At 44.8% G+C, this 20,412-nt stretch overlaps 1 protein-coding gene across 1 annotated transcript in view; it reads right to left on the bottom strand.

The window, feature by feature from the left end:
* Positions 1–19,760, bottom strand: part of VPS35L (VPS35 endosomal protein sorting factor like) — a 166,734-nt gene extending 146,974 nt beyond the window's left edge. The window contains exons 1-5 of the mRNA XM_083153228.1: positions 19,611–19,760; positions 12,893–12,992; positions 9,096–9,260; positions 6,990–7,103; positions 5,426–5,450 (exon numbers count right to left, since the gene is read on the bottom strand). Of these exons, the coding sequence (XP_083009354.1) occupies positions 5,426–5,450; positions 6,990–7,103; positions 9,096–9,260; positions 12,893–12,992; positions 19,611–19,639 (433 nt within the window). The 5' untranslated portion in view covers positions 19,640–19,760. The remainder of the gene's footprint in view (positions 1–5,425; positions 5,451–6,989; positions 7,104–9,095; positions 9,261–12,892; positions 12,993–19,610) is intronic.
* Positions 19,761–20,412: the final 652 nt, after the last annotated feature.

Here is a 20,412-nt window from a genome sequence, read left to right as displayed (position 1 = left end):
CCGAAGTCTCATTGTTTGAACTACATAATGTTTTGAGGGAATACTCCAAAATCTCATATTATAAGCTAAACACTTCCAAAACTGAAGCACTCCCTTTAAATATGCCCCCAGAGAATGTTAAATTACTAAAGGACCAGTACCGCTATGCATGGCAAACTAAATCTATCAAGTACTTAGGTGTCCAGGTGACCAGGGATTGTGATATATTTGATTGTAATTTTAAGCCCTTGCTGCATGCATTTGACAAACTCATAGGCGAGTGGGGGATGCATGAGATATCTTGGCTTGGCCGTATAGCAGCTTCTAAGATGATCCTTCTTCCCAAGCTTATATATCTTTTCCGAGCGATCCCTAGAATCACCCCCAAATCCCTCCACTCTAATTTTAATAAACTGTTTGTCCGCTATATATGGAAAGGGGCTAAACCCCGCATTTCTAAACAGGTCCTCGTTCTCCCTAAGCAGTCTGGTGGAGTGGCCTACCCAGAAATAAGCGCTTACCAGTCGGCCTGTCTGATTAGCCAGGCTAGGGATTGGTTCACCTCAGAAGCTCCTAAGCCCTGGGTACTGATCGAACGCTCCTTTATACCTAATGTCCACCTCACCGATTTATTCTGGCTTCCCCCACAGGCGATGCCGGTTTGGACAGGCCCAGGGGTCGCAATTAGAGCTACTCTCTCCGTTTGGCATAAAATGATCGCGGATGAAGCGGAGGTATCCTTGCCGAGCCCGGACTTGTCCCTCTTGACTATAGCTGCTCTTATCCCAAATTTGAGATTGGACTCTTGGTACTCAGCTGGTATAACTTCCTTAAAAATACTATGCACGTCAGGCACCCTCCTGTCTTTCTCTTATTTACAAGATAAATTCGATCTTCCCAAACAAGATTTTTACAAATACCTACAGATACGCCACTGGATGGCCTCGTACTCTGGTGGATCCACAGCCATACCTTCCCTCCCTAAAATATTGGTCTCTAGATTGTCCTCCCCAATACATAAGGGCGGGATATCAAAATGGTATAACTATCAGATTAACAAATTTAAGAAGGGGAAATTAACAGCTCATACTAGGTGGGAAGCTGACCTGTCTAGGTCCCTGTCTGAGGAGGAATGGGACGCTATCTCATACTCATGTTTTAATCTAAATGTCTCAACCACTCTGAAATGTTTTATAAGCTCTGTCATAGGGCGTACTTCACCCCTCAGCGGCAACATAGAATATGGCCTTCGGTCTCTAAATATTGTTGGAGGGGCTGCGGATGTACTGGGTCCATTCTCCATATATTTTGGGAATGCCCGGTGTTGCGTCCGCTGTGGGCTGAGGTATTTGCCCTCATAAGAGAGGTGTTGGGGAAAGATGTGCCTGCTGATCCTGTTGTAGCGTTGTTCCACCACAATACACACCTTCTTCTGGGGGACAATTACATTCTAGGTCATATTCTGGTCTCTACTAAAGCTGCTATCGGACAGCTATGGAAATCACCCTCTGTACCTGACATACACCATATCGTTAACAAAGTTCATAAACATTTCCTCTTTGAGAAGGCCGACTGCAAGTACTCCCCCTCCGTTTCATCAATCCATTCCAAATGGCACAAATGGAGCGAGTACAGAGAGAGAGAGGGCCTTTCCCTCTCAGACCATAACCAGATAGATATGTCCATAGTGGAATCCCCTACTCGTCGCAGCGATACCTGAGCTACTTATTCCTAGGTTTCATTATATTCTTCATCATATGCTCTACTGTACTAAATGTGTCACATGCCTGAGGCATCCCCCTTGTCCTTGTGTAATTGTCCCCTCGTGTTCCTGTCTGGTTGTAGTTGTCTCTTTCTCCCCTCACACTTTCTTCTCTATAAACATAAGTCAGCATAGTTTTTTATTTTCTTGGGCATCGTAATGTATCCTTGTCATTCAATTTGATAGTTATTGTATTTGGCAATATAGTGCATTTGCGATGTACAGTATGTTCCACTGCTTGACTTAATAAAAATTTATTTAAAAAAAAAAAAAAAAAGAAAACATCTATGACATCACAAAGCATTGAAATCAAATCACCTAGAATGGCCCATTGTGACATCACAATGCATCAAAAACCCCCATTATGACATCACAAATTCCGGAATTCCCCAAACAGAAGTTATAAATAGAACCTCAAAAGGAAACATGAACATTCTTACACTTGACAGAGCAGACGACAAGTCATGGCAAACTTTTCTGGCTGGTTTAGCTGTCTTAAGTGCTTAAACTGTTTCAACAGTTGCAAAACGAATGATGAAAATGATGACATTTATACTCCTGAGCCCCTGCAGGAGGACACCAGTTCCCTGCAGGAGGACACAAATTCCATGAAGGAGGACACAAATTCCCTGCAGGAAGATACAAATTCCCTGAAGGAGGACAAAAATTCCCTGAAGGAAGACACAAATTCCCTGAAGGAGGACAAAAATTCCCTGAAGGAAGACACAAATTCCCTGAAGGAGGACAAAAATTCCCTGAAGGAGGACACCAATTCCCTGAAGGAGGAAACACATTCCCTGAAGGAGGAAACACATTCCCTGAAGGAGGAAACACATTCCCTGAAGGAGGAAACACATTCCCTGCAGGAGGACGCCAATTCCCTGCAGGAGACTGAGAGCCTGGAAACACTGTATGAGACCGACAGTTTTCCAGATGAAACAGAGGACGAATTAAAGGTCCTGGTGGAGTCCAAAGATGACTCGGAGTCAGAAGTAATTTATAAGGATGATGAAGTTATGCCTTTTGTTATATGGCGCAAAGAAATTACAGTCCTTATTATTAACCATCCTGAAGTGAAGATCTGCTTCTATTTACGATAGGACTTCTGCTCAAAAAACACCTTAAAAAAAAAAAAATCATAGGAGGGTAACTATGCTATTCTATGCTATGCTTAGCTATGCTGTGGATATGGTCTTAGTATAGTTATGTTTAGCATTGCTAAGCATAACTATACTAAGACCATAGACATTGCATAGCTAAGCATAGCTTAGAATAGCATAGTTACCCTCCGCCAACCCACCTGATGAGGTCACCTTGACGTGGTAGGCGGGCTCACATTTTTGTGCTAAGAACCTCAATGTCACCCATGTTAATGTAATGATAAATCTCCTAAAAGATGACTATACTGAGTAACAGAACAGGGATATCCATTGGTAACTACAAAAAGCCCTTGCACACTGGATAATGTAGAAGCTCTGAGAACACTCAGGGGCAGATGGATTAAACCTGTTAAAGTGATAAAGTGGTGATAAATTGGAAGGTGATAACGCACCAGCAAATCAACTCCTGACTGTCATTTTTTTAAACAGAGCTGATTGGCTGGTGCCTTATCACCTTCCACTTTATCACTTTACCAGGCTTAATACATCTACCCCTCGGATACAGATAGAAATCAACAGGGTCCAAAATGATTATTTACAACAGATTCTGTGTAGAAGTGTATTTCAGTTTAATATAATCAATGCAGGAAATAAGTCATTAGCTTCCCAAAAACAAAGGATACAAAAAAAAAAACAGCATTTATTGATGTATTATTTTATAATTACAGGTTGAGTATTCCTTATCCAAACTATTCCGAGACCCATACATTGCAGAAAGTGAAAACATTTTTTTTTTTGCTAAAAGCACTACTGGGGACATCTGTAACAGCACTACCTGATATGTAACTGGCACTACTGGGGACATGATATGTAATTGGCACTACTGAGGACATGATATGTAACTGGCACTACTAGGGGGATGCAGTTGAAATCCCGCCGGTCGGAAACCCGGCGTTCAAAATCACTACGCTGGAATCCCGACCGACGAAATCCCGACACTTTCTCCCTCCGTGGGTGTCCCCGACCCCCATAGAGGGAGAATAAATTAGTGTGCCGAGCGTAGCGAGGCACCGGGCCCGCTGCCTGGCGAGTGCTGCGAGCCCGCAAGGGGGGGCGATCCACGTCCCCCCTTGTCGGGATTTCAGCGGTCGGGATTCTGGCATCGGGATTTTGAACGCCGGGATTTCGGATGTATTCCCTACTGGGGACACGATATGTAATTGGCACTACTGGGGACAAGATATGTAATTGGCACTACTGGGGACAAGATATGTAATTGACACTACTGGGGACAAGATATGTAATTGACACTACTGGGGACAAGATATGTAACTGGCACTACTGGGGACATGATATGTAACTGGCACTACTGGGGACATGATATGTAACTGGCACTACTGGGGACATGATATGTAACTGGCACTACTGGGGACATGATATGTAACTGGCACTACTGGGGACACGATATGTAACTGGCACTACTAAGGACATGATATTCAATTGGCACTCCTGGGGAAATCTGTAACAGCACTACTGGGGACATGATATGTAACTGGCACTAAATATGTGCAAGAAAATTATTGCTTGGCATTTAAATTCAGTATCGGAGATAGTACACAAACTTTGTTTCATTTATTGAAATCTTTTTTTTTGCACAAATAAAATATATTTGTTTGTATTTCATGTGTTTGTACAACATAAATGCAAGATTCTTCAAGACACATGACTGAAATATAAAAATATTCAGAAATACGGAATAATCAGTTATCCAAAATTCTTCTGGTCCCGAGCATTTTGGATAAGGGATACTAAACCTGTATATAATTATTTCTTTCTTGGCATATCAAGTTAGCAGGAGTCTTTCATAGCTATATGTCCAACAGAGCGGAACAAGCCCAGTACTCTCCCCTTATTCTTCAGGTGAAATAAAGACTCTGCCTGGGTGAGATATTTGTGAGAACACCGCTTATTGTGACGCTTCTTACAAATGTATGCACTAAAAATCTGCCTTGTAGTTACCAGGTTCGGACTCACATGTATCACACCCCATGTCATTTTTAGCCGACCTTTACCCACTATTCCTCAACCCAGGATGCTCCAGCAGTAACCAAGGTCAAAATATGGTGGAAAAGGGGTATTACAGAAATAGGATATACCAGTAAAATACACCCAATATAAAGTATCAAAACAAAACCATAACTGATATTAAAATTTCAAAACACAACATATAGGCCCAGATTCCGACCTGACCACTAATGTGACAATTTGCAGTGAGTAAGCCACCCAGACAGAAGGAGTAACTTTCCCTTTTAAAATGGCGAGAGAATTATGAATGGATCGCTAATTGTTGTCCACTTACAAATCCATTTGCAATTCAAGAACCATGAAAAGGATTTACCTACCGTCCGTGCAAAAAAAGCTGTAGACTATGCGTTTCTAAAGGTTATTGTAACACACATTTATATTGACTAGATTAGAGTTCCCCCTTTTAACTTTAAGAACCTATGCAGAATTACATGAGTGTCCCGGATTATATTGCATTATTAGTGCAAGCGTTTTTGCCAAATGACAAACCAGTACTTACCCCTGTCTGATCCCATGAAGAGATTCTACAAGGAAATTAAATGGTTTTAGAACTCAATTCAAGCAAAATGCATTAGTCACAGAAAACGGGATATGGTCATTAGGTCTACAGCAAATAGGTCGACAAGCATTGGGTGGACACCACTAGGTCGACAGGCAACAAGGTCGACAGTCAAAAGGTTGACATGGGGTTTTTCACTGTTTTTTGAGCCGACATGTGCAGTATTTCATGCCCTACCAACCACTAGGGCGTGGTGGGAGAATAAAATAGTGTGCTTAGCGTAGTGAGGCACTGTGCTCGAAGTATGGCAAGCGTAGCGAGCGATGTGAGGGGATGCGCTGCACTTCAAACTGGGTCCATGTCGACATTCGGGTAAAAAAAAAAGTGAAAAACCCCATGTCGACATTTTGACTGTCGACCTTGCCCATGCCCACCTAATACTTGTGTCGACCTAATGTCCTGTTGACCTAGACCCATGTTGACCTAGTTGCTGTAGACCTAACGATCCACACCTCAGAAAACCATCATCTTTCTCATCACTATGGGGCCCAATTCAAATACCTGCTATGTTGAAAATGGGACAACCTGGGACCCCTACATTCTCAATTTTGCCTGGCGGCCATAGAGGTGAACAGGAAATTTGTCAATGTAGTGAAAACTATAATGGGCAAATAAGTGCACAGCCTCACAGCACACCGACGCCCGGAGAAACACTGCCCCAACTGAATTAACCCCTAAAGTCCCCCATACACTAGGACGCCTTTTCCTAAAGTCGGACCCGATTTCCCTTGAGCTCCCCTGTCAGCTCCTTACAAGGGCTCAAATATGATTTGGCACTAGATGCTTAATGCACCGCTGATGGGTCTGATTCAGACTCATCTTCTGTTCTGCTTGTCTGACCTCCGATGCGCACGGGACCGTCCATCGGACCGGATTGGATGTCATAGACAAACAATTTGGGCCAATTTTAAACAATTTCTTAGCACAATCCGTCGTAGTCGGGTGAAATCGGCCCACATTGTACAAGTGTATGGAGGCCTTAAAAGTATTGTAAACACTAATTGCTTGGTGGTTTTTTAAGACTTTATCAATGGTTAATAAAACAAGTACAACACGAAACAGGCATGGGGCTAAGAAAGGAGAGAACATAGGGGTAGATATATGAAGAAATGATGAGAGGAGAAATGAGACAGAGAAGAAGTGGCCCATGGCAACCATGGGAGACTTTTCCTCTGGATCACTCCTCTCCCTTATCCCTATTTCATACATCAACCCCACATTTAGATCATTGGGGCTGATATATGAAGCAGTGATAAGGGAGGAGAAGTGATAAAGTGCCTGGCACTTTATCACCGGCCAATCAGCTCCTGCCTGTTAAGTTACAGGCTTGCTTTAAAATGGACAGTCGGGAGCTGATTGGCTGGTGATTAAGTACCAGCCACTTTATCACTGCTTCATACATCTACCTACCATTGTCAAGTAGGCATCACATAGAGACAACTTATTAACATTAACACCTCTGTGCAGTCAGTTCATTGTTATATGTACAGAATGATGCACTTACTATGGACAGTTTTTCTGTTGTGGTGTATCTAGCCAGGATCTCCCCACGTTTGCTAGACCATGGTTCAAAGTCACTTCCTATGTATTCTTCCTTCTCACGCTTCTTTCTGACATCCTGCAGGATGGGAAATCAATTATTCTGTCCCTGCAGGTGACAGCGGATACATAACTGCCATTATTCATGGTTTAGGTAGGGTTGACCCAATAAGTGAAACTTTTGTCACTGAAGCTCTTGTTTCTCAAAGTGCAAGCCTTTGTGGTCAGCGGCTCCAATGCTTACTATTAAGGGACACAGTAGGGCTGATGCTACATGCCACTGCAGACCTGCGCATGAACTAGGCACATACGCTGCCAATTCATCTCGTGAGCCACACTGCTCTACATTAAGAGCCTGTTCACTAGGCACTTATGCTTGCAGCCTAGCGAACGGTCAGCGCCAAACACCATAGGATCTCTCTCATATTCTGAAATAAAATTCAGTTTGATCTGACTTTTATTTCTGCCGCAGATCGCCAAAATACGGGCAGGGCGTTGACGTTGTGACTTCAGCCACCCACCCCAAGCAGGGAACGTCATGCCTGCATTCCCAGGGGAAAGGCCAGCCTGTTCATGGAGACTCCCATAAAATCTGGCCGTTCCCCTACTGCTGCCCCCGCCCACCTCCTGTCAGTGCGAATGTCTCGGTGATACTTGCCGAAGGTGTTTGCATGGGAGGCCTGCGCATGCGCAGACCCGCTACTATTGAAAAACAGGGCCGAATTCGAGGACTGAATTGGCCCCTATGTGCGGAAATAAGCCCCCCCCCCTTTCCCATGGACTATTTTTATGTAATTATTATTTCTTATTCATTTTGCAACTCAGCTTCAGCATATTAAGGTGGCCATACACTACTGCGAGAGGTTGCAGCAGTGTATGGCCAGCCAATCCCCCTTGAACTGGGACCTTCTGCATGTGACATATCCAGTTCCCCTCTGCTGGGAGAAGGGCAGAGTCGGAGGTTGAATTTGCAGATCTCTGACTCCAATTCGAAGTGCAAGGGACCGCGCATCGGACCAGATCGTATGTCAAACACATGAGGCGGCATTCAATGACGCTGATTCGCCTTGCTTTACGGCGAATTTGTGCTATTTTCATGCTCCAAGGTAAATCTTTTTACTGAAAAATTGATTCGCCCTATTCAACGCTTACTGAACAGTGAATGACGGCCAATTCGCCGTCTGTTAGTTGCCGCAATTCGCTGCAGTTTTTCACTGTGATTCGCCATGAGCGTATTCAATGCTAGGATGGCGAATTGCTTTCAACTTGATATATCCCATGCTTAACCGTGTAGCAATCACCATCATTTTAAGGTGAACTGGAATGTGTTCTTTTAAAATAAAGGTTTTTTTTGTTTGTTTGTTTTTTAATTTGGTGTCAAAAATTCAGTATTTTTTTCCTGTGAAGGGGAATGCTATTTTTTTTCATGTGCGTGCTGCACATGAATATATATATAAAAAAATTATTATTTTTTTTTATATTTTTTTTACACATAAGCCAGCAGGGGGCCAGGAGCCGCTCATTAATATTCACTTCACACTGCTCCCGCTCATTACATATGCACGAGCAGGAGCAGTGCAGCGGCTCCCTACCCGCGTCCCCTGCCAGCTCTCGCAGGGGGCAGCTGCTGCTGCCTGTGTCCCCTGGAGCCCTCCTCCCTCCCTAACACATTCCAGCGCAGGCAGGGAGACTTCCATCTCCCTGCCTGTTACCGTCCCCTGTCTCCCTGCGGTTAAAATTCGCCATCAGGGGCAGCTCCAGCCCCTGCGGCGTTGAATAGGGCCACAGGGAGGGCTGGCAGCGAATGCTCCAGCCCTCCGGAACGCAGCATGCCGAAAATCGGCACTGAATACTGCCCATTCAATTTGGCCACTTTTCACCCCATTTCTCGGCCTGATCTGTCAGGTGAAAAGTGGCCAAATCAGACTAGTGCATGAGACCTCAAGTGACTGAGCCCCTGTATGTACACTGCTGTGGAATGTCGACCACTTATAAATAAAGGGTATTAGTAATGTTTCTTATCAAGCAGGCAGCTACGGTATGTAAAAGGTTAATTGCTGTGCCACATTACTGTATTTGTTGCCACTGGCTCAGCTGTCGCTGCAAACATAGACAAGGGGTCCGTTCCATCCAGGACGCTGCTCAGCGGATCTGCCACTGAATTAGAGGAGCAGGAGGAAGAGCTGGAAGAGGTGCTTTCTTTCCGTCGCACTTTCTTAGACTTTGATTCTGTAACCTGTATAATGATGAGAAGTTGGGATCAGGTTTTCCAAGAAACACTATTGCAAAAGAAGTGCATACATACACATTCTGTTGTTATATGATCTTGGATATTAACCAATATTGGATATTACATTGATCTTTTTTTTTTAAATATATTTATTAGGGTTTTCAAGTATTACAAATGATGTACAAATATACAATCTAAGCAGGCATAGGGCATAACGACATAAACATTATCTGTTCGAGCCATCTAACCATTCAATAACAAAGGAAAGTGAATGTAATCCAAGTCATCTTAAGAGTAACTGTTATCAGCAAGGTCAATATTTCTCACTGTTGTCATCAATTGGCTATTCACAGACCATAGTATCGCCTGGCCCATATATAGAATAGAACAACATTTGCATACACATATATAAAGAGAGCTGGGGGGGGGGGGGGGGGGGGGGATGATGAAGGAACACGAAAGGGGAAGAAAGAGGGGGGGCACAAGTCAAAAGTTCTTATTGAAGTGAGGTAGCTAAAGGTAGAGTTTATAATTACGATCCAACATTCCCACAATAATTTGTACATGAGTGGGGGGGGGGGGGGGGGGGGGCGGAGGTGTCATAGTAATCTGTGTTTAGCGCCCACATCTATCTTCCAGGTAGTACGGCAGAGGTGTGTTTGCGCTGATCACTCAACCAGCAGGGGTCTCCAGCGTTCACGTAGTTTAGTCGTTGACGTTGATTGCAGTTGAGCATCATACATTTCCTATTGCATTGTGCGCGTCAAAAATTGAGTAAGTGAATCTATTATAGGAGCTGAATTGCGTAACCAGGATTTCATTATAAGCTTTTTGGCTTCTGTGACTACCATTGTTAAGAAAGGGATCGTTTTGATGTTATGCGACTGTAATTCCCACACGTCAAAGTTGGCAAAGAGAGAGGGAAGGGGTGTATTTGAACTCTGGTATCCAGTGTGGTGGAGATGTAATTCATCACTTCTGCCAACATTTTCTTATGTATCCACAGGACCAAACATTGTGGAAGAAGGTTCCCGAAGACATACCACATTGCACACAGGATCCCGATTCTTCAGGAACTAAATTACATCTCTGATCAGGTGATATATATGCCCTTTGTAATATTTTCACATGTGTCTCCTGCAGTAGGGAGGACCTCAGAATTTTGTATTGTTGTGTCATAGTATGTCGCATGAAACTAATAAAAGGTATATCTCCAAGCCATTGTGTCCTAATTTGTTCTGTCATCTTGACGGCAGTTAAAAGGATAAGTTCGCTGTATAGAGTTTTTATTTTGTATCCAGGTTTATCAAACTTATCTATGATTTTGTGTAAGGTATGTTTTTGTGTGTTGGTCGAGGGTGTAATCAAGAGGGATGTAGAATAATGTAGCAGCGGTATTAAGGGGAATGCACTTAACTCGTTAAGAGTATATTTGAATTTCAATTGGGCAAAGGTTAACTTTTTGCCTCCAGGATCAAACACCTGCGATGTCAATTTAAGGCCTTTGCTGTAGATGGTTTGAAATGCCGGATTGTCTATTCCTGGGGTAAACATAGGGTTTCCCCATATAGGAAGCCATTTGGAATTACGCGAGGGTGTGTTAGGGGATTTACATATAGCCCACCATGCAGCATACGTATCTTTAAAGAGTAGGTGTTGGAATGTGTTTTGGAATATGTGATTTAGGAGTATGGAGTAGAGCTCCTGGGGAAAAGGAATGGAAGAGCACGCAGTCTAATTTATATACAGTAAATCTGTTGGATTCTAGGAGCCAATACATGGCATATCAGGAGAGTAAAGTCTTAGAATACAGAGTAAGATTTGGGAGTCCCAATCCTCCCATTGATTTTGGCAATTGTAATTTAGCCATAGATATTCTTGGCTTACCGGATTTCCAGACAAATTTAGTGCATTGTTGCATTAGGTGTCTAACATCTTGTACGGTGAGTTTCAGAGGTAATAGTTGTAATAAATAATACAATCTCAGCAAGATAATAGTCTTAATTACTTCTATTCGGCCTAGTAAGGATAGAGGGAGGTCATGCCATACTTCTAATGCCTGTTTTGCTTTTAAAAATGGCTGGGGTGAAGTTAATTTTATATAACGCAGTAGGTGTATGGGGAATTTGGATGCCTAGATACTTTATATGAGATTGTTGAAATTTGATAGAATTTAGATCAGGATCTGAGGCAAAGTTGGGTTTCTGTCTTAAGGGCCGTACACACGTTTGGATTTTTGGCCATTTTCGATTCGATTTTGCTTATAGGAGCAAAATCAGATCGAATCCTGTAAGAAATCGTTTCGGTTTGTTGTTCCTTTCGATCTAAATTCGATTCGATGCGCGCTCCCGTTTTCGCCAAATCGAACAAAAAAATCCTCTATGCAGCCAAGGAAATCTCGAAAGGGATCTAGTAAATCGAATGTGTACAATGTACCATGAATGTATATCAAATTCTATATCGAATTCGATATCTAATGCAAAAGTAGAGATCTAATGCCAGATCTAATAGAAAATCGAATCTAACATCAAATCAAAAGCAAATCGATGTGTGTGTACTGGGCTTTTCATTGATCTTTACACAGAAGATCACTTGCCAGCAAACAGCTGGAAAGACTGACATATGCACATTATAAACATAATTATCTGGTGGATAGATTTGAGATACTTAACTTCATGGTCTTTTGTAATGGGTACACTCTGTGCTGCTATATTTAATTCCTCCTTACATGAGGATTGCATTTTAGTATTAAAAAATAAATAAATTCAGCTATGGCCACTTCGGCTTTTGAAAAATACAAATATTACCATTAATCAACATCTGGTATATAAATCTAAGAGAACTGAGCAAAATAACTTCAACCAAGGGAGATCAATAAGTTCCAGGGGTAATGATTATATGATTTCCCTTTTATTTACATTGAAAATGTTCTAAATATACTGTGTACATTCTTATATCGCCATCTTGTGGACAAAACAGAAAATGATAGAAGCAGTTACCAAGGCACAAGCATTTTTCATGTGGTTTTTAACACTAGCAAAAATGTATTGATATGTATTTTCCACAGAGATCATCATAGGCTCCCAAATGCAAAAAATACGAGTAGTGTCTGCAATACTAATAAAAACAGAAGCTTTGTTTCTAGGGTCAAACACATCACTATACTGTACATTAGTAACAGGTAGGATTTTTCTTCAGAGAATAAAATGCCCCAAATCATTATGCAGTCTGTTTTTGGTCTTGTATACAAAGTGCAGAACTGCAAATATAAAGAATGTAGTACGTTTTAATAATTATAAGGCTACGTATAGTTAGTAAGGATATACCATTGCAGCTGCTCTCTTCCCCTGGCTGGTGACCTCTATAGCTGAGCCACTGATGTGTAGCAGTCCCGCTACACTCCTGCAGGTGGCAGCCTGCACGATGGAACTTTAGACAGTGAGCTGCAGCTTGTAACGGCCATACAATCACATCTTTAGGATCTTTTTTCTACTAATTTAGACAATACATTATAAAAAGTAAATTCAGTTCAATCATAGGACACTGCATTGCTATCTACAGAAATTATTGCACACAAGAAAATAAAAGGAATCTGGGATTTCAATAGACAGTAGTATAAACTTCAAACATCTATTTACCGTAATGGCTTTTAAGGGATGGTAATCCCCATATTCTACAGGGACACGATCCAGTCTACATGACTCCAGCTCATCCACATAATTCCTTTCCCGCGAGTGCCTGGAAACGTGGAACATAATTACCATAGACCAAATTTAGTATTGGGAGAATTAACTGTAAAATAACATAAATCAATGAATATTCATAAGGAAATATATTGTACGCCCAAAACAACCAATCACATTCTAGATAGATTTATTTAGCACAGTGTACAAAATGACTGAATCGGATTGGTTGCTATTGGCATCATGTCTATGCGTCCTCTTTAGGTTTGATACATCTCCCACAATCTTTACTGGCAAGCTGTAGACCAGAGGTCAGGGAACTTGTTGACCTTTAACCCCTAAACATATTTAGATATGCTGATGTTACCCCCTTGATTTGAAAGGAAGGAAATCATATAATTGTAATACACCCTGTACCCCCAGAGATTGATGATATATCCTGCTAGTACGGTACACAGCCTGGCAGCTGTTGATGATGATGATGATGATTACCATGTATGGGTGTGTGTGGCGCCACACACAGCCATACATGGTAATCATCATCATCTGCTGCCAGGCTGTTTGTGGTTTAGCCATGGATCATGTGATATCCAGGCAACTATTATTGTCAGCATTGTGAGTTAATGTGACAGTTTGTGCAATTTTTTCCCCCTAGACTAGAGATGGGTATACCTTGACAGGAGCCTATAACCAGGCAAAGAAACTTGGCACCACAGTGGCCGGACAGAGTGTGCTCTGCCGAGATTGTGCAGCAACTGGTCGTCTCTACTGAAGAAGAGGGCGGACTTGGAGGCGGGGCCTGGGGCATCACGCAGGGAAGCGTGTTATACACAAGGGCCTGACGCACTGCACTGCTGTCAGTTACATGTGATTTGGACTTTTCTTGAACATGAAACGTGACCAAATTGCATGTGACTTGCACTAGTCTATGAGCACCTTAATTTACAGCTCAATCACGCAAGAGCATTTAAATCATATTTGACTTCTTTAACAGGGATTGGTTAATAAAAAGGTATGGAAATATGTATGTGACAGTTACTGAGAGCAATTTGTGTAAATTAGTATATGTCCTTTTGAAGATTATTATCATTAATTTCTATGAAGCCACAAGGGATCTGCAATGCAAAATTATAGAGTACACAAACATATAAGAAATACTAGTAAGCCTGCTTGAAGCAAATGGTTCTAAAGCTAGTCTGCTACCTTGTGATTGCCTATGTGCTTTTGCATGTGAGGAAGAGATGTAGTTTCACTCGCTTCCAACAGATGGCAGTGTTTCGGAGACACAATCAGACACTAGATATATATAGAGATGATAGGAAACAGTGACTTACAGTGAAACATATCTCTCAACTTCCATAGCAGCGCCAGCGGGACCTTTGGCAGCGTTGCCTGACCCCCCCTCCTAACAGAGCAAAGGCAACAAAGCCTGACCCTGCCTCTCCCCTAACAGAGCAGCGGCAGCGCATCCCCAAGCCAAACGGCAGCTGGCACCGGAGAGCAGGGGATGAGACACAAGCAGCGGCCAGGAAGAAGGTGCTGAGCAGCGGCCAGAGAGCCAAGCAACTGACAGTACCCGAGCAGCGGCTGGTGCTGGGAACCAGGAGACCCACTGATGCTGGTGAGAAGACTTGCCTCACCTCCCCCCACCCATTCACTCACTCTTCCCCTGTCACTTCAACCCCATCATGCATGATCTCACTCACTCTTGCCCCTTATCACCGCCCCTCCAGCACCTCACCTCATCCTCTCTATCGCCCCCTGTTGCCTAACCTCCTCTCAAGTAACCCCTGGTCACCTTACACCCCCCCCCCCCCATCACCACTTTTGCCCAACCAAGCACCTCACCCTCTTTATCGGTTTCCCTGTTGCCTCACCCAATCTCCCTCCATCACCTTACTCATTCTCCCTCTGGCACCTCACCCCCTCTCATCTCACACCCCCTCTTTCTCACCTCTCCTCCACCCTGTCTTTCTTTACTCTCTTCCCATCCCCTTTTCTCTCCGTCTGTCACCCTCTCTGTCCCCTGCTGTCTCCCCCCCCTTTGTCCCCTCTCTCCTTACTCTCTTCTGCCTGATCCCTCTCTTCCTCCTAACCCTCACCTCTCTATGCCCCTAGTTTCTTTCCCCTCTCTTTCCTCCCTCTCCCTGACATTCTCTCCCTGTCTCCCCTAGCGGCAGGAGACTAGCTCAAAAGTATATGTGAAGGGACCCAGGAACAACAGAGAAGAACCCCAACTTTATAAAGTCAGGGGTCCTCAGGACCCACACTTTTCCACTCACTGCGATCACTGGACCCACCCTCTTTTTCCTCACGTCACCTTACTCCCCATCACACCCCATCACCTCACCCAGTTACTCTCTTCTGTCGCCCTGTCACCTCAACCCTTCTCAGGGGTGCCGGACCCGTAATGGCAGCTCTGTAGAGAACAGGGCTCCTGGCAAAGGACCATTGGCGGTCTGATCTCTGATAATTCCCTGAAGCCTCCCTGTGTACTGGTTTCCCAGTCAAGCCCTGGCATAGTGGCAAGGTTGTCTTCAAACCACAAGATTTGGTGCAATTGAAGATGTTTTAAATAAGATGGAAAAGCACATGAGGGAAGAGGACCGTGCTCATGAAAGCTTAAATTAATAAGGCCCCTCTTTTAGCATGTACAGTTATCCTTTCAGTCTAGAATTATTATTCTGAAACTTTAATGGAGGACACTAAATCAGACATAACTCCTGAATATACAGATACCCAGGGCTGGTGCTAGGCTTTCATGCGCCCTAGACAAATTTTAGCTTACCAACCCTGACACATAGACTGGCACACTGAGAGACTGATGGTGGCACACGGATACACAGACACACTGATAGACTGATGATGACACACAGACAGACAGATGCGAACACAGTGTCAGATTGACATGGATGCCGACACACTGACATATGTACAGAATGACAAACATGCTAACACATGGTTACACAGATGCTGACACACAGACTCTGACATGTACGCTGACACATGGACAGACTGGCACACTGACACACAAACGTTCATCTCACACATGACTTAGAATATATAATGTGTCATGGAGATCCCCCAACTCCGTAGAGTAATGGCATGAGTTGCCGTGCTGCCCAGGTGGGGGTTGGCAATGGTGATTCTTGCCACCTCTCCCACATGGGAAACGTTTGCGAGATCTGGGAATCTTCCTGCATTGTACACTAGTAGACATTATATTCAATTAAATAATTCACAATTGCTGCATACATTACTTTTGGGATTTTCTACTGACACGACATAGACACATTGACAGACACCGACACACATGCTGACACAGACATACACTGACACACAAGGGCTGACCTGACTTTTGTGGGGAAGTCAGGAGTAGCCACAGCCACTGTGTGCGAGGGTGGGCGAGAGATATCTGCCGCCTCTGGTGGGAGAGAGACACTGCAGCCAGGTGGTGGTGGACGATACCGCTGGGTGGGAGACCGGGGTTTTCAACACTGCTTTGCTGCCGATGTGGGGAAGGAATTGTGCTACTGGGGAGTGTTGGGCTGATGCCCATAGGCAGCTGCCTAAAGCTGCCTAGTGGTAGCGCCGGCCCTGCAGATACCACATATGTGATCTGTAAACTGTACTTTATATCTTGGAGAGAGAGAATAGGGAGGAAAGGCGCATGCAAATCTGTGAGAGTACAGTAAAAGCATCATTCCATAATTGTTTATGGAGGCAGAGCTGCATATTTATGTATATATGTACATGAGCAGCCGTATCACTTGGGAGTGACTGAGGGCTGATACAAACACATACGGATCACAACGGTTGCTTGTGCCAGATTGAGATACTCATGGGCATGGAGCTAAAATGTCTTGAAGGGCATACCCCTGCATGGGGTGTAACCAGAACTGCAGTTGTGCAGGGAACGGCTGTTCAGCAATCATTGTGCATGCGGATCAGACTGAAGGGGCAGGCAGGTGCATGGTGGCACAGTGTGACCTCTAACATCACACCATACAGTGGCGGCGGTAGCTGCAGGCAGGTGCATGGTGGCACAGTGTGACCTCTAACATCACACCATACAGTGGCGGCGGTAGCTGCAGGCAGGTGCATGGTGGCACAGTGTGACCTCTAACATCACACCATACAGTGGCGGCGGTAGCTGCAGGCAGGTGCATGGTGGCACAGTGTGACCTCTAACATCACACCATACAGTGGCGGCGGTAGCTGCAGGCAGGTGCATGGTGGCACAGTGTGACCTCTAACATCACACCATACAGTGGCGGCGGTAGCTGCGATGTTGACAGCGGCACTTGCACAACACAGCATTGAGGGGTTTTTTTTGTTTTTTTAATTGTCCGAGAGTTCTACAGAGAGCCATCAAAGGGACAGAGCTTCATGGGAGGGGAGGGTTAGGGTTTGGCACAAAGAAGGTATGGTTAGGCACAAAGGGGTAAAGTAAGGCTGCGTCTAAACATTGCCTTTGGACAGAACGCAGTTAAACAGGATCAGGTTTAGAGGGATGAAGCTTCTTGTGTCTACGGCTACGCACATCCTGTTTAGCAGGATGCAGCAGGCTTTTATATGTAAGTCTTGAGTAAGCATCCTGCTAAACCGCTCCTGTTCGACTGCATCCTGCTAAAAGGCAATGTGTAGACGCAGCCATAGACTTACATGTGCAGTCTCCTTCCTGCCAAACAGGTCCTTTTAAAAGGCAATGGTTGAAATTTACTAATATGGGAGTTGTATTTAGGATGTTGCTATGGGCAACCAATCAGATACTATCTTCTAGAAGGTGCTACAAAATGAGTAGTTTCTGATTGGTTGCCCAAAGCAACAACCCATGTGAAATACATCTTAGTAAATTTCCCCCAATGTGTAGACGCTGCCTTAGGGTTAGGCAGTTGAGAGGGTGCATAGGGATATGCTGAAGGGGGGGGGGGGGCAGATAGGGATAGACTCTAAGGGAGGAGGGTTAGCATATGTACCTAAAAGCTGCTGAGATCCTGACCACCGGCATCAAATGCTTTGGGCCTATTTTCAATGGGAGGCCTGGAGCTGCAGCTCCTTATGGCCCTGCTAATAGCGACTGCGGTTTCTGCTAAAATTATAACAATTTTTACTTCCGCTTATCATCTGGTTGCGTTACATGTATGTCGACACCTGAAATATGTCAAATATGAACAAGAAAATGTCAACCATTAGATGTCGAAATTCAAGCAGTATTAACGTGTTACAAATTGCCACAATGAACCTATCAACATATATTCTGCTGACATACAGTATATGTTGACATATGTAGTCTACATTCTGTATAGACATTTCAGACTCCAACAAATGCATGTATCCTGTCTGACTCAGCAGAAGGCTATAAATCAGGCATGTCCACACGATGGCCCTCCAGCTGTTGTGAAACTAGATGTCCCAACATGCCTTGCCACAGTTTAGCTAATAGGGAATGCTTAAACTATGGCAAGGCATGCTGGGATGTGTAGTTTTACAACAGCTGGAGGGCCACAGTTTGGACATACCTGCTATAAATGCTCTATGTTTAGGAATTATATTCAGCTTTCAAGTGGTTATTACATGCTATGCAAAAAACAGATTATGGGCGGTATTCAATCCTGGGTCACGACTGCCGATCTGTCCCGACAGCCATGACACTGGCCCGTTTTCGTTTTGCTCGACATCATATCGCCAGGCGGGATTCAATAGCCCCCTTGGCAAAAAGGGGGCGTGTCCGCGTAAACGGCAATGGATTGTCGAGATTCTGTCATGATCGCGACAATTCACCACTGTAATCAACAAAACAGGCCCGGCAACTTTCAAAGTCGAGCACGTTCTGTCAATCTGTCTTTTCAATGCTGTTGGGCAAGACAGCATTGAATAGGCGCCCACCACTGTTTCCCCGTCGGAAATAGCAGCAGGGATTGAATACCCCCCCTAAATCCAGATATATCAAAACCACTATCCACCTTGTTGGAAACTCCTAGACTGGCTATCAAAAGGACCTTATTCTGGTTGACTCGCAAGGATGCGAATTTGCACCCTTGCGAACCCACCCTGCGAATGGCAGGCCATCCCTCCCCATTGACACGGCCTGCAAATGGATGTTTTCTATAAATATCCCTTCGCTGGACAGGGCGGGGACGCCCACATTTTTTGATGGTCGCCACGGATATATAAGAGTGACTCTCAGGTAACTTATATATGCGTGTACTGGGCAGGGAGCTTACATCCGGTGAGGTCAGCGGGCCGCCCCTGTCGCCAGGCGATTTCAATGGGAACGCCCAGCTTTTTCATGGGAACACCCATGAAACCCCAAGGGCTAGTACCCCGGCCCTCCGACCCACCGCCCACAATGTTTGGTGTGTACACCCAGCGAACAATCTGGATGCACGCAACCGGCGCAAGCACAACAGACACATCATTTGCCTCATTCCCATATTACAGCACTGGGATGGTACAAAGCCCACCGATGCTACTACTCGTCATATTACAAAAATGTCATTGACACCTAAATATAAGACCAATACTACAAAGGCTATGCTGCTGTCTAATACTTCCACTACATGCAACAAACTCATTTACATCCAGGAGAGTAAGCCAGCACCACGGACATCTGATTTACTCATGGAAACCTGCTAGGAACGCATAAACATAGAGCAAAGCAGAATCTCACCACTGTGCAGAAGCCATCTTCAGCGTCATGTGACCGATCACTCCCCTTCATCATGTTGTGGATGGCGGAAGAACAGTATTAGCTTATGCGTGGTTGGCATTCAGTAGGCGCGTGCGCAGTGGTGACTTGCGTGCTGAAACTGCCCACACCACAGCCGGAGCGGAAGAATTCTGTCGTCGCGCTCCTCCAGCACTGGGTCCTAGTGCTCCTTGGGTTGCGGCTAGATTCCCTTCGTGGAAAGGATCCTTGATTACGTCGTCCCCCATGTGACCCGCTGCCCTCAGATGACGTCACACCCATGTGACTAAGAAGTTTTGAAGCGGCAGGAGCGCGGGGGATTGCTGTGTGCACTGCAGGTACACATTTTACGTGGTGTATGTCAGACCCACAGCTGCACCTAACCCCCGCACACGCCCGGCGGCCGCGCACAACACCCGCGATTGCCCGACCCCCCCTCTCCCCCTCGCAATGGAGCAGCGGCAGCCCATCCCCCTCCTAACGGAGTAGCTGGCCGCGGGTAGTGTTGCCCGACCGACCCCCCCTCTCCCTCTCCTTATAGCTTTTCCCTGCTCTGCCAGTCAGCGCCCTGCTCCAGGCACAGTACCCGTCCCGCGCCACTGCCCCAGCACTGTGGGGACCAACTTCAGCCTCAGCCTGCCTGTCAACCGCGGCTTGGAGAGAGCCCTGGAGGAGGCTGCCAGCTCCAGGATCCCGAGCCTCAGTTCAAGGAAGCTGAAGGAATTCCCCCGGACCTCCAGCAGCCACGAAATATTAGACACTGTGCACGAAATATCAGACACTG

This window comes from Crinia signifera, chromosome 7 (genome assembly GCF_055691185.1).
Source record: "Crinia signifera chromosome 7, ASM5569118v1, whole genome shotgun sequence".
Lineage (NCBI taxonomy): Eukaryota > Metazoa > Chordata > Amphibia > Anura > Myobatrachidae > Crinia > Crinia signifera.
This window is presented reverse-complemented; position numbering and strand designations above follow the sequence as displayed.